We start from the raw sequence: 14233 nt of genomic DNA, 5'->3' as shown, positions 1-14233 counted from the left end.
TAGGAAATAGAGAAAATATGAAATTGAATCCCAAATAACATTTTCCCATTCACCACCGCAGTAAAAAAAAATTATAATATTGTGACAAGATGCCAAGAATTGAGTATTTTACCCAAGGTTGGTAATTTGATACAAAAATAGTTATTATTAGGGTTCCCAGTGTAACGATTGCACTAAAATAAATAAGCCAGAGATAGGCATCATGTGGGTCACCAGGCATTTATGAAAGCCCCTTTGTTGGAGGCACTAAGCAGCAGACACCTATTGTGTCCAGGCTTGCATCGAGACGGTGACCCCAAAACAGCCTTTTTTTCTGAGGCTGAAATGCATCATACATGTAAAGGCGGGGCCTGTAAAGTGTCAATGGACTCACATCTATTCAAGAAGTTGTCAATGCTCTTGTTTTTCCTCAGGGCAGGAAAGTCCAGGTCGTACACCAGTGCATCCAGGCCGTCCTGTGAGGGAGTAGAGGACAGTTGCAGGACGGGGAAGAGGTCAAAAGCGTAAAATTAAGAGCTTTCTTAAACGTGTTATTTGTCTGCCAAACATAGACAACCCTGGTTGGTGACATGAAATGATCTCTTACAGTGGGTATGGAAAGTTTTCAGACCCCCTTAAATTTGTCATTCTTTGTTATATTACAGGCATTTGTTAAAATCATTTAAGTTCATTTTTTTCCTCAATGTAAACACAACATCCCATATTGACAGGGGGAAAAAAACGTAATTGTTGAAATGTTTGCTGATTTATTAAATAAGAAAAAAACTGAAATATCACACAGCCATAAGCATTCAGAACCTTTGCTGTGACACTCATATTTAACTCGGGTGCTGACCATGTCTTCTGATCATCTTTAAAATGGTTCTACACCTTCATTGGAGTCCAGCTGTGTTTGATTATACTGATTGGACTTGATTAGGAAAGCCACACCACTGTCTATAGAAGACCTTACAGCTCACAGCGCATGTCAGAGCAAATGAGAATCATGAGGTCAAAGGAACTGCCTGAAGAGCTCAGAGACAGAATTGTACCAAGGCACAGATCTGGCCAAGGTTACAAAAAAATAAATTCTGCTGCAGTTAAGGTTTCTATGGGCACAGTGGCCTCCATAATCCTGGAAGACGTTCGGGACGACCAGAACCCTTCCTAGAGCTAGCCGTCTGGCCAAACTGAGCAATTGGGGGAGAAGAGCCTTGGTGACAGAGGTAAAGAAGAACCCAAAGATCACTGTGGCTGAGCTCCAGAGATGCAGTCGGGAGATGGGAGAAAGTTCTAGAAAGTCAACCATCACTGCAGCCCTCCACCAGTCAGGGCTTTATGCCAGAGTGGCCCGACGGAAGCCTCTCCTCAGTGCAAGACACATGAATGCCCGCATGGAGTTTGCTATAAAAAAAAAAAACACCTTAGAAATAAGATTCTCTGGTCTGATAAGACCAAGATAGAAATTGCTGGCCTTAGAATTCTAAGTGGCAAGTGTGGAGAAAACCACCCACTGTTCATCACCTGTCCAATAGAGTCCCAACAGTGAAGCAGGTGGTGACAGCATCATGCTGTGGGTGTTTTTCAGCTGCAGGGACAGGTAGACTGGTTGCAATTGAAGAAAAGATAAATGCGGCCAGGTACAGGAATATCCTGGACGAAAACCTTCTCCAGTGCTCAGAACCTCAGACTGGGCCGAAGGTTCACCTTCAAAAAAGACAATGACCCTCAGCACACAACTAAAATACCAAAGGAGTGGCTTCAGAACAACTCTGTGACTGTTTTTGAATGGCTGAGACAGTGCCATGACTTAAACCCAATTGAGCATCTCTGGAAAGACCTGAAAATGGCTGCTCACCAACGTTCACCATCCAACCTGACAGAACTGGAGAGGATCTGCAAGGAGGAATGGCTAATGATCCCCAAATCCAGTTGTGAAATACTTGTTGCATCATTCCCAAAAAGACTCATGGCTGTATTAGCTCAAAAGGGTGCTTCTACTAAATACTGAGCAAAGGGTCTGAATACTTATGGCTGTGTGATATTTCAGTTTTTCTTTAATAAACCTGCAAAGATTTCAACAATTCCCCTTTTTTCTGTCAATATGGGGTGCTGTGTGTACATTAATGTGGAAAAAATGAACTTAAATGACTTTAGCAAAAGGCTGCAATATAAAAAAAAGAGTGAACAATTGAAGGTGGTCTGAATACTTTCCGTACCCACTGTACATGAAACTGCATAGAGCATCGTATCCATGAAAACACAACAGTCGTTCTTCCCTAACCTTTTTCTCCGCCACGGACCAGTTCATGCAAGCCTGCATGGTATGCATTGTATAGTAAGTGTATAGGTGACACTCCCATGCTGTTTATTTCATTCTCAAACATTTATTTTTATTTTTTTTTTTGCTACATACAATGCTACCGACCAATTTTGGTGCTGCTCACATTCACTTCTACCAGTATAGTATTTATTATTCATGTACAGTTGTCACACACACTTCTGCTCTCTTTCTGCTCAGTCTCATTGCCTGTCATAAATATGAACATAGATGTGTTTCTTTTTAAGTTAATAACATTATATTACCATTTCATGAATGTCCCATTGCAGGAGTAAGAAAGGCTCCTTCTATCTTATTCCATTCTATTCTGGAGTCAAAATACTCATGTTTGGAGTTGGACAGTACAAAAAAAAATAATCCGTTCATACAGACAAAATGCCTGCCTTTTTATTGCCCCAACTGCGTGCACGCCTTTACACAATAACACAGCAAATTATTAGATGACGATTTAGCACAAGAATTAGTGTGAATGAGTATAGTGTGGTAAACTTCACACCACTGGCCTGGCATTGCAAAATTGCACAGACTTGTTCCCACCAATGTTATGGGGGAAAATGGCTGGGTTGACTTATCCATCTCTTCCCCCCCTTCTGGCAGGGAATAAAGGAGGAAAATGTCATCTTTTACAGGCATGGTCAGTATTCTTAACCAACTATGGGGTGAATTAACTATCAATTAATCAATTACTTATTCAAATATTACTTCTTAAGGGATAGCGGGATCCAGACTAAATGTTCTGAATATGTGTGTCCATGCCAATGTCATACTAAGAAACAGATGTTGTCCCATATGTAGCTCAATTTCCCACTGCTGATTAGGTTGTTCTTCCTAAGACTGCAAACTGGTTGAGAGTGAATCAACTGCAACTTTGCTGATTCCATTTTGCCTCAGTTAAGACGCAGTTAATCTACAATCAATTCCTCACAATGTATCCGTTCTTTCTAGTTGATTGATTAGTATACATTTCCCCAATGAAGGGCGCAGTAATTAGTCTTGCTTTAATGTTGACTTCTACTACTGTGCAAAAAGGGCTTGATGTCAAAAGCTCAGCTGCCAGAGAGTGAGGATTCATACATTGAGGCAAAACATTTTAGCAGGTGGAAAACCTTTAAAAAAATTTGGATTAAAAATCAAGCGGCTGCTGGATTTCAGGCAACGGCGAGGCTTCACTTCCCACCGTGGTCACTGAGTTTCGAATTAAAGCATGTGACAAAACTAAGTACCTTTTGATGATTGAGGGATCAGGGTGGTGCCTCTCAATGCAGCCCCACTATGTGGACTGTGCAAGGGGCTGCTACACGTACAAAAAGTACAGCAGCTACTCCCGCCTCGCCGTTTCCTGACTGCCATTAGTTTGCAAAAATTGGGCAGATTGTGTCAGAGAGGAATGTTTTTTTTATTCTGTGACAGCCACATAATCCTGTCTCAGATGAGGCATGAACATAAATGTCAGCGGCGAGATTTAGTCTAATCTGCCATAATCCAGAATGACTGAAACAAGATAGGCACACAAAGACTCAAGCGCTCCATACTGGTCAGCAATCCCATCAGCCTGAGAACTAATGTGTTCAAGAAAATGCATACATTTCCAAAGCTATTTCCCTATCTTGCCATTTTTAAACAGTAAGAGATTGCTTTCGCGACGCCACATGGTGCATCAGGGGCTCAGACAAAACAAGGAAGCCACTTAAATAGTGCTGTAGCTGCTGCTGCTTGGAGCTCAACACAGATCAGGGCCATACCCCCCACACTAGGAGACAAAACAAGCAAACCCTCTCTGGGACGGCTGGAAGGGTGGGGGGGGGTGGCTGTCAGGTTGGGAGGGATGTAGGGAAAAGGTGGAAAAAGTGAGGCAAAGGTTTCTCTCATCGGGAAAGAACCAAGCAACATACAGTTAGTTCCTGAGGTATTTGGGGAAACCCCGGTTTTTCTTTTAATACAACCCACAAATAATTTATGATGTGTTATGCATTGGATCATGTGTTGCTGTTTTTTTTTTTCATTTTGTATGATTTGAATGATGATGATTCAAATACACTGCGTTGGTATATTAAGGCAAAACATAACTGCCATTTTCGTAGCAGTGTATAGGTTAAACTGTATAACCGTGAAAGAGACTCTACAACCCGAAGGATAAAAAGGTGTCTTGTTGTAGGATATAAGGCATTCTGCCAGTCTGCACCAAAGAGGCAAAAAAAAAGAAAAAAAAAAGAGTGGAGAACCAAGTCCTTCAGGACCCTAATCACAAGGCTCTATGCTCAGCAGAGTATGTTTGCATAACTTCCTGCCGCAGAGAACTCTGGACAGCCACAGTAACATTCCATAACAGGACTGTACACGTCAGAGAAGCTATTTTAGGTATGTGGCCAAACAAGTTCTCAACGAAAAAAAGTAAAGGAAGGGGAGAAGGAGGAGAAGAAGAAGAAGAAGAAGAGGGGGGACTCCATCCCGTTGAGTAAAGTCACATACAGCGAGGCTTGTTTTCACTCCGCGCCAGCACTTAAATGCTGTGACGGAAAAACAGAGCGGAGGGCTGTGCATGTGGTCCAGTGGGAGAACAAATGAAGGAAAAAAACAAAGAAAATCACAAGCAGCCCACTGAAACACCAACATGACTAAAGAAGCAGGTATTGCGGGTGGAATATGTACATTTGGTAAATGTAGCTAGCCCATTTAAAGACAAAACAAAAAAATACATTAAAATGTGAAGCATTTCAAGTGGCAATTGAAGAGTGAGTGTGCTAGCAGCGATGGTTCAAAGTCTGCCATTGGATCCTTCAGTACGGCTAGTGTCGCTAGAATTAATTGTCTTCAAAGAACATGTTTTTGTCAGCTCAGCATTTCAGTTAAAGATTCAAAGTTATCTTAAGACAAAATTAATGATGTAAACTCTGACTTATCTACCAGATCTATCAGACCTACTGCAGCCTCACGCTAACATGGTGTACAAATTTAATAATACCTGGTCAACTCAGGAAAGCTCTCTCTGAAGAGTGCCCTGAGAAAACTTAAGACTGAATGAGGAGGAAGGTAAGCTAAATGCTAACCAAGGGATTTTCTGCGTAGGTACCGTGTTTGTTTCACGTCTAAAAAAAAAAAAAAAAAGTTGTCCCAGAAAAGGTAGCTCAAACAACAAAACCATATAAAGAGTATATTCTGGTAGCCATTTACATCAACAAACTATGACTACCGCAGTAATGAGAGTACTGACTGATTCTAGTAGCTTACAGTTGAATCGTGTAAGTTTATGTAGCCCCGGGCTATGTGTGAACTCTGCAACAATCTACAGTGAGTAAACAGGAGACCTAAAACGCTGCAATCTCCACTGCTGCAGGGGATTTCAATCAGAGAAATCTCGGGTTTGTTGTACAAGAATGGAACTTTGGTATTACCGGGAATGTGAGTTCCACACAGACCCAGAACTTACTTTCTGTGCAGTGACACTGACAATCACAGAAACCCTGGCCACGCTTTCCCCTCCCATGGCACCCGACTTGAGAGCTATGCTAAGATATTTTTTTTTGTCATCCTGTAAACAGATTTTGCACTTTTCTGTAGTTTAGTACAGGTGATGTGGTGCAAACACTGATATCAGGGCTGGATGATTATGGAAAAAATAAAAACTACAATTATTTTGATTGATATTGCAATTGCGATTCATAAACATGACTATTCATTGATTACAACTCAAAGGTGTTGAACGGAGTTGTGCAGAGTTCTATTCTAATTCCTGTCTGTTGTGTCAATTTTGCAGCATCTCTGCGTTAAAGCTCTGCACAAACATTGACAGTGAAGTTGGATTATGCTTTATGCCAACACAAAACACTCACAATGAATGATGGGTGGTTATTAGGCTCGATAGGAGTCTGATAAGGAGTCATTTATTGGCTAGGCACGAAACAGGAGTGGCAACGTAAATGCTCAAAGGTTCAAAACGTTCTAGTGGTAATATTGTTAGCATGATTATATAAAGGACTACATACAGTGGGTCCAAGGTTTACGTTGTACTTTGTTTCTACAATGGCAACATAACTGGAATTTGAAGGGCTGGCCATTGTAAAGAACATTAAGATTTGATTTGATTCTTTAGCTTGAAATTCAATTTAGTATGGATTCATTAGATTGCAATTCGATTCGATATTGATTTAAATGCTCCGATATTGATTCAGTAATAAGTAGAAATACATAAATAACTACATTTTAACAATATTGAAAAGTACATTTTGGATGCCATTTAAAAATATTTGATCGAAAATCCAATTTTTAAAGCAAAACATCTGAAAATTTGCACAATTTATTTGTGCATATGGAGTACAAATGTAAAAAACATGACCGTTTTGTCTAAACACAAAGGATAAAGTGCATGTAAACTGAAATGTTTATTTCCTCTTGCAAATTGTAATTTCAAATATATTATAGAACTTATTTGTGCATAATATGGACTACAAAAGTGAAAACATGGAGACAGCTCTGTATTGAAAAATTAAAGTGCATGTATACTTAAACAATATTGCTTTACTTATTAGGGTTAGGGTTACTACTACTACTACTCCATGACTACAGCCAATCAGAAACGTCCTTTTCCTGCTCGACTTCCGTTTGCAAATTGTAGAAGTAAACAGAAACTGCGCCTCCTTGGCAGCCCCAGTGATGGCGACGGCCACTCGGCTCTGTGAGTTCCCAATGTCGCTTGTGTGGCGATGTCTCCAAAGCTACGAGGAGCAATGCTATTTAACTAGCCGAGGTGCAAGGTATGTCGGCACCCTCAAAAACAGGCAACAGCTTTGTTTACTCATTTGAAGAAGTACCACCCAAGCGATTATGTGGAAAGCATAAAAATATGAGCACAGTCACCACAGCCTGTCACTCACTGCTGCCAGAAGACGTAGCATTAGCATTTAGCCACTGCTAGTGTTGAGACCACCAGACCAAAGCAGCAATCAATTGTGCCGGCATTATTCAGGTGGTTTGTAAAATGGCAAACTAGTTAAGCTGTATTGTTATTAAAGACAATACACATTCGAAAAAAACAATAATGTTAACAGTGTATGTAGCATCATAACTGGGGAATGATAATGTGTACAGTCCAAGGTGTCTTCATTATCCCCGAGGGGGCAGTTTATTTTCTTGTATACCTCCAAAAATACTCAGGACTTCAAACTAGTTCACTATAGTGTTATATTTTTCTACATTTGTTGCACTGTGGAGTGAAAATTGTTCTATTTTTCTAGATGTTTTATTTTATTTGCATTATTTGTTTAGTATGATAATATAATGTTGAAGTTACTGTTTCAAGTATTGACCATGAAGAGTGTTGCTCGCAAAATGTGTTACTAAAATGATGAACTCCTCTTTCTAACTGACAGGTGTCAAACTCAAGGCCCGGGGGCCAAATCTGGCATGCCACATCATTTATGTGGCCCGTGAATGTAAATCATGAGCGTGAACTGCCATGTGTCCAGCTAAAATCTGTACAGAGATTTCAAATTTTCACTTAGTACAATAAAACTATTATCCCGGACTTATGACTTCAAAACTAGTTCTCCATCAATTTGTTGTGATTATGTAATAATATGATGAGGTGATTAAACATATGGGTTCACAGTCATACCAGCCCTGTGAAGGAAACCCTAACTACAATGTGGCCCGTCCCCAAAAAGTTTTTGACACCCCTGCTCTAGTTTCTTTAGTTTTCAATACAGATGCTTTAATACTGGCTGTTTAAAAAAAAAAAAAAAAAAAGTGATAATTGAGATAGGCCAATATATTATATATATATATATTTTTTGTTTGTTTTGTTTTGTTTTGTTTTTTTTGCCAGATCGCCGAGCCCTAACGTATGCCATTTGGAACCTACACTCACTCAGTAGTAAAGTCAAAATTACAGAAAATATTTGTGTGAAAAACACTTCTAGCTCTGGTAGCAAGTGTGGCACATCAGGGTGAATTCTACTCATCAATCAGCAAAAGCTTATATTGGAGCTACCAGCGTTGAGCAGTAGGCCACCGACGTTTGGGGGGGGGGGGGCGCGTACAAAAACATACCAAGAACTAGCAGCACTACATGGTGTTCCGCAACATCTTTAGGGTGAATTGAATGTGTGATGATGTTAAACGAAATGTGTAAATGTGAGGCGGTAATAAAGCAAGCTTGAAAAAATGCAAATATCAGCGCGGAACGCAGCATTAAGCGGTTGACATTACATATGGTAATTATTTCTTTTAAGCTTTCGGAGAGAGGAATTTGCACGCGACGCAAGCTCTTTTCCAGACATTTAAGTGCAAGCGTAACTTTTCCATGGGAGATTCAGTCACATCATCCCCGTTGCATGCCAGCACGAGGCATGCGGACCCGACTTGTCACTTCCTTTTCTGCCACCTCGTCATTCAAGACAATATGCTTTCCACATGTGAGCCGTTGTGCAGACTGTCTGTCTTGGGGAAACACGAGATCTACCAAACACGTGAAGCCAGTCCAAAAAAAAAAATAAAAATACAACATTATTGCTTGCTGTTCAGGTAAAAAAGCATTACATGGAAAAATTGCCAAAGTGTGTTAACACGCTTATACTGTACATAACAACAACTGACAGGAAATCCTGCTTGCCTAGAAAGACTGCATAGCTTACAACTCTAGCGGATAAACGGTAGTGACAGTCAACCTAGAGGTGGCAAAAACGGGGGAACTTCGCTTCCTTACGAGTTCCCAGCCTGAGAGAATCACTGTCACAAACGTTTGCCCGTCAAAATATAATTGTGGTACTCCAACAGTGAAGAGCCCTCATGTGTTTTCACTGACCGAGCTCGGCATTCGAGCAAAAAGTCAGAGCCTCGTACTGTTCCTGACCTCAACCCAGCAAATAGCCGTACTTTAAGGCCTTTTTTGTGCAATCCTAATAACTAACAAACACCAAAAAGATCGTCTTAAAACAACTGGTAATTTGGTGCAGGTATTTCTTGCATTCTACTCAACAAACAGCGCTGAAAACAAGGTTGGCTGTGAAAAATCAGTAGTATTTGCATCACAACTAAACAACAACAACAAAAAGTGTTGAAAACTATTTTAGCATAATATAATCTTTGTGCAGTCCTGCTATATAACTAACAAATGTTCGCAAAACGTTCTGTGGAAAATCACAAATTTTTGTGTAAGACTGCCAACTAACTAAAACCGATTAAATTAAAATTCCTTGAAAACAATTTTATTTTAATTAGAATAAAGATTCAAGTATTATATGAGTAATTTATTATTTTATTATTTATTGTTTATGTTCAAGCTTTATTTTGTTACATCTGCAGTTCTTTTTTAAGTACTCTATAAACAAAGTTGAGTAAGTCGATTAAGTATTTTAGCGGAAATTAATTTTTGCGTAATCCTTATAACAAACCATCCATCCATCCATCCATCCATTTTCTGAGCCGCTTCTCCTCACTAGGGTCGCGGGCGTGCTGGAGCCTATCCCAGCTGTCATCGGGCAGGAGGCGGGGTACACCCTGAACTGGTTGCCAGCCAATCGCAGGGCAGATACGAACAAACAACCATTCGCACTCACAGTCATGCCTACGGGCAATTTAGAGTCTCCAATTAATGCATGTTTTTGGGATGTGGGAGGAAACCGGAGTGCCCGGAGAAAACCCACGCAGGCACGGGGAGAACATGCAAACTCCACACAGGCGGGGACGGGGATTGAACCCCGCACCTCAGAACTGTGAGGCTGACGCTCTAACCAGTCGGCCACCGTGTATAACAAACCAATAAAACATTTTAATGAAAAAGTGTAATATTGACAACGTTTTTTTTTTCTGTAATCCTGATACCTTACCAAACAAGGACGACAATGGAAATGAGTTCAGCAAGTCGATTAAGTAGTTTTAGTGTCATACTACTGACTAACCAAAACAGTTTAAGTGGGGGAAAAAAACTGAAGCTGTTTTTGCATAATCCTGCTAACTAATTTTAAACAAAAAAATAATTAAATAAAAGGTCACGGAGAATTTCATCCCACCTGAGTTCAATGGGTAAGTCAAGAAGAATGGTTTCATTATTAAGAGCCTCTATCATTTCAGTATGCATTCCTGCACATCATCGGTCAGTTAAGGGAATGCGAAGCTACAAATAGCTCTCCCAATTGTTTTTTCCCAGGCCTGAACAGCTGAGGGGTGCGGTTTACAACAGACAGCACTGAACCTGAAGTGAAAATGGGGCAATATAACTACACATTTAGCTAGCCTTTCCACTAGGAGAGTAGACCAGATGAATTGTTCTTCTAACAAATGCTATACAAGCTAAACTTAGATCCGCAATTAGGTCACTGACCTGTTTGCATGAACACAGAGAACAGTGACATACGGTACACTGGGGAAAAAAACTGCATCTTGAAGGTAAGAAATCACCCTCAATGCAAGGCTGTTAAATGCTCTTTGATTATACACGCAAGAGAATGAGGCAGTAAGCATGTTTCACCAGTAAAAAAAAAAAAAAAAAAAAAATCATCAATCATGGCCACAACCTTAAGTCCGTGACACAAATATCTCCCTCTGTCTCGTCTAATGGTTATTAGCAGTATTATCAAAGCAGACAACATCTTGCACGTAAGGGTTATTTATGAACGACAAAGGTCGCTAAAATTAGAAAAGGCACTTTGAAATGCAACTAATGTATAGGCATCTCAGTAAAGACGTTGATGGACAGCTTCAGTTTATTCAGACCGTTTAAGGATAGTGCCTTTGAGTGCATGTGACTAGAAATCAGGGACTGGTCTAACTGAAAATGGGTCTAAAAAAAAAAAATAATAATAATAGTAATAAAAATGGGGGAGCCTGAAAAGGCAAACATTAGAAAGCCTCATACATGCTGAAAACGATCTGAAAGCACCTGACAAGGAATCAGGGAATGTTTACAACTGACAATGGCTCAAAAATTATAGTATAGAAACCTAAAAAGGCAAACATTTGAAAATGTCTCTCAAGTGGATGTTTTTTTGGAAAAAATAGTGTTACCCTTTCCGTACATATGCAAAACATAAAAATGTTAACAGTGTTGGCATCTAAGAATTGGTAGCATTTACAAGGATTTAAATTATTTTTTTTTAACCGAAAACAGGTGGACGACTGGTTAGCACATCTGCCTCACAGTTCTGGGGACAGGGGTTCAAATCCCGGCCGCGCCTGTGTGGAGTTTGCATGTTCTCCCTGTGCCTGGGTGGGTTTTCTCCGGGCACTCCAGTTTCCTCCCACATCCCAAAAACATGAAACATACATTGTTTCTATGTGCCCTGCGATTGGCTGGCGACCGGTTCAGGGTGTACCCCGCCTCCCGCCCGAAGATAGCTGAGATAAGCTCCAGCAGCCCGGACCTTAGTGAGGATAAGTGGTAAAGAAAATGGATGGATGGATGAAAACAGGTGAAAATATATATATATATTATTTTTTCCACATAACTCCTTTTTGCAGCCTGAAAATGACAACATTTGAAAACGTGTCACAAAAAAATAGCGTTACCCTTTTGTTGGACATGCTGAAAATGGTAGTCTTTAAAAATATTAGCAACATAACTATTTGACTATGAACCGGGGAAGATTTACAACTCAAGGAACCACTTCAAACTGAAACAGAGCGAAATGGTGGCTAGAAATAGTAGTTTGTGTAAAGCTTACTGTAAAGTGTTCAGTCTGGGCATGTTGATTAAGTCCCAGCCCAACAAAAATATTGAGACACAGCTATAGTAATATTTGTGCAAAAAAGACTTTTCAGCCAAGTGTACACAATGCTACTATATTAGCGAAGCCATATTACATTTGTGTATACGTGCCCTTGGATAGGTTTAGAAATGTACATTTGGGTATTTAGAGTTAAATTTTGATGCTGTCAAGTCAACACCTCATGCCTTTTCACACCACGGTGTTAATTATTACCGCATGCACAAGTACCATAATAAGCATCCACTTCATCAGGCCAAATCTGACTTATCACCAAGGATGGTATTAACCTGGAGGTAATATACACACCAGTTATAACAATCATTCAATAAGGTTCAGTGGCTGACAGCAGTTTGTCACATTCCAAAAGTAAACTATAGGAAGATGTGCACCCCGTGAACAAATCTGACAGCATACTTGATCCTTTTTAGCTTGTGTGCTACACTACTCTTCAGAACGGAGATTGAGGCAACCAGATTTTCTTTTTTTCATAATCCTGCAAAGGATGTGGTATTGATTTCTTACTCGATGCTTTATACTCACAGTGTCATGCCACATTGAAGCGCAGTCTGTGACACATACAGAAGTCAACTCATTTTTATGACTCACTCGACAAACAAGAACACCCAGCCTTGACGTGAAGATTTAGTCTCTGGAGTTCAAAGAATAGACGATGCCATAAAGCCAATGTAAATCACTTAAATTAAGTAGACGCAAAACCAGTTCTGATATGTGGTGCTTCAATTAGCACTAAAGACACCCACCTCGGGCATATGCCTCAATTTTGTCACTAATTCATAAAGCAATAGCCCATCGTGGCTTGTTAACAAAATGTCCACAATAGGTCCCTCTCTAACCCATGTCACCCCTCCAAAACCATTGTAGAAAATGTTTTTTTTTTTTTTTTTTTTTGCATAATCAAGCAAACAATCGAACTGCAACAAAAACATTACCTCCTTGGCAGAGATAATGATATTCTAATCTTCCAAAAGATAAACATACCACACCCTAAAAGTGCACTTTGAAGCATTTAGAAAAACACTGCTGTCTTTTTTTTTTAGTAGGCCCCCCCCCCCCCCCCCCAACTACATTTTTATATTTTTTTTATATCCCCCCTCCTGGAAGCCGTCACCTTATCGTGGTGGAGGGGTTTGTGTGTCCCAATGATCCAAGGAGCTAAGTTGTCTGGGGCTTCATGCCCCTGGTAGGGTCACCCATGGCAAACAGGTCCTAGGTGGGGGACCAGAAAAAGCACGGCTAAATGACCCCTATGGTGAAAACTATTAATGGATCTAGGTTTCTCTTGCCCGGACGCGGGTCACCGGGGCCCCTCTCTGGAGCCAGGCCTGGAGGTGGGGACTCGAAGGCGAGCGCCTGGTGGCCGGGCCTGCTCACATGGGGCCCGGCCGGGCACAGCCCAAAAGGGTAACGTGAGTCCCCCTACCCGTGGGCTCACCACCTGTGGGCTCACCACCTGTGGGAGGGGCCATAGGGGTCGGGTGCAGTGCGAGCTGGGTGGTGGCCGAAGGCAGGGACATTGGCGATCCGATCCCCGGCTCACAGAAGCTGGCTCAACGGACGTGGAATGTCACCTCTCTGGCAGAGAAGGGGCCCGAGTCGGTGTGTGAGGTCGAGAAGTTCCGACTACATATAGTCGGACTCGCCTCCACGCACAGCTTGGGCTCTGGTACCAGTCCTCTCGAGAGGGGGTGGACTCTCTTCCACTCTGGAGTTGCCCATGGTGAGAGGCGCCGAGCAGGTGTGGGTATACTTATTGCCCCCCGGCTCAGCACCTGTATGTTGGGGTTCACCCCGGTGGACTTGGAGAAGGCGCTCAACCGTGTCCCTCGGAGGATCCTATGGGGGGTGCTTCGGGAGAATGGGGTACCAAACCCCCTGATACGGGCTGTTCGGTCCCTGTACGACCGGAGTCAGAGTTTGGTCCGCATATCCGGCATTAAGTCGGACTCGTTTCCGGTGAGGGTTGGATTCCGCCAAGGCCGCCCTTTGTCATCGATTCTTTTCATAACTTTAATGGATAGAATTTCAAGGCGCAGCCGAGGCGTACAGGGGGTCCGGTTTGGTCGCCTCAGTATTGCATCTCTGCTTTTTGCAGATGATGTGGTTCAAGTTTATTGGGGTCTTGTTCACGAGTGAGGGAAGAATGGAACGGGAGATCGACAGGCGGATTAGCGCAGCGTCTACAGTGATGCAG

The 14233-nt window shown here is 41.5% G+C and overlaps 1 protein-coding gene across 2 annotated transcripts in view; it reads right to left on the bottom strand.

Annotated features, from left to right (window-relative positions):
* Positions 1 to 14233, bottom strand: part of rock1 (Rho-associated, coiled-coil containing protein kinase 1) — a 49653-nt gene that overhangs the window by 27776 nt on the left and 7644 nt on the right. For both annotated transcript variants that reach the window (XM_061796448.1, XM_061796449.1), the window contains exon 2: positions 374 to 455. In XM_061796448.1, coding sequence (XP_061652432.1) covers positions 374 to 455 — 82 coding nt within the window. The remainder of the gene's footprint in view (positions 1 to 373; positions 456 to 14233) is intronic.

This window comes from Phyllopteryx taeniolatus, chromosome 14 (genome assembly GCF_024500385.1).
Source record: "Phyllopteryx taeniolatus isolate TA_2022b chromosome 14, UOR_Ptae_1.2, whole genome shotgun sequence".
Taxonomy (NCBI): domain Eukaryota; kingdom Metazoa; phylum Chordata; class Actinopteri; order Syngnathiformes; family Syngnathidae; genus Phyllopteryx; species Phyllopteryx taeniolatus.
The sequence above is the reverse complement of the archived record's forward strand: the minus strand, read 5'-3'. Positions and strand labels throughout refer to the sequence as shown.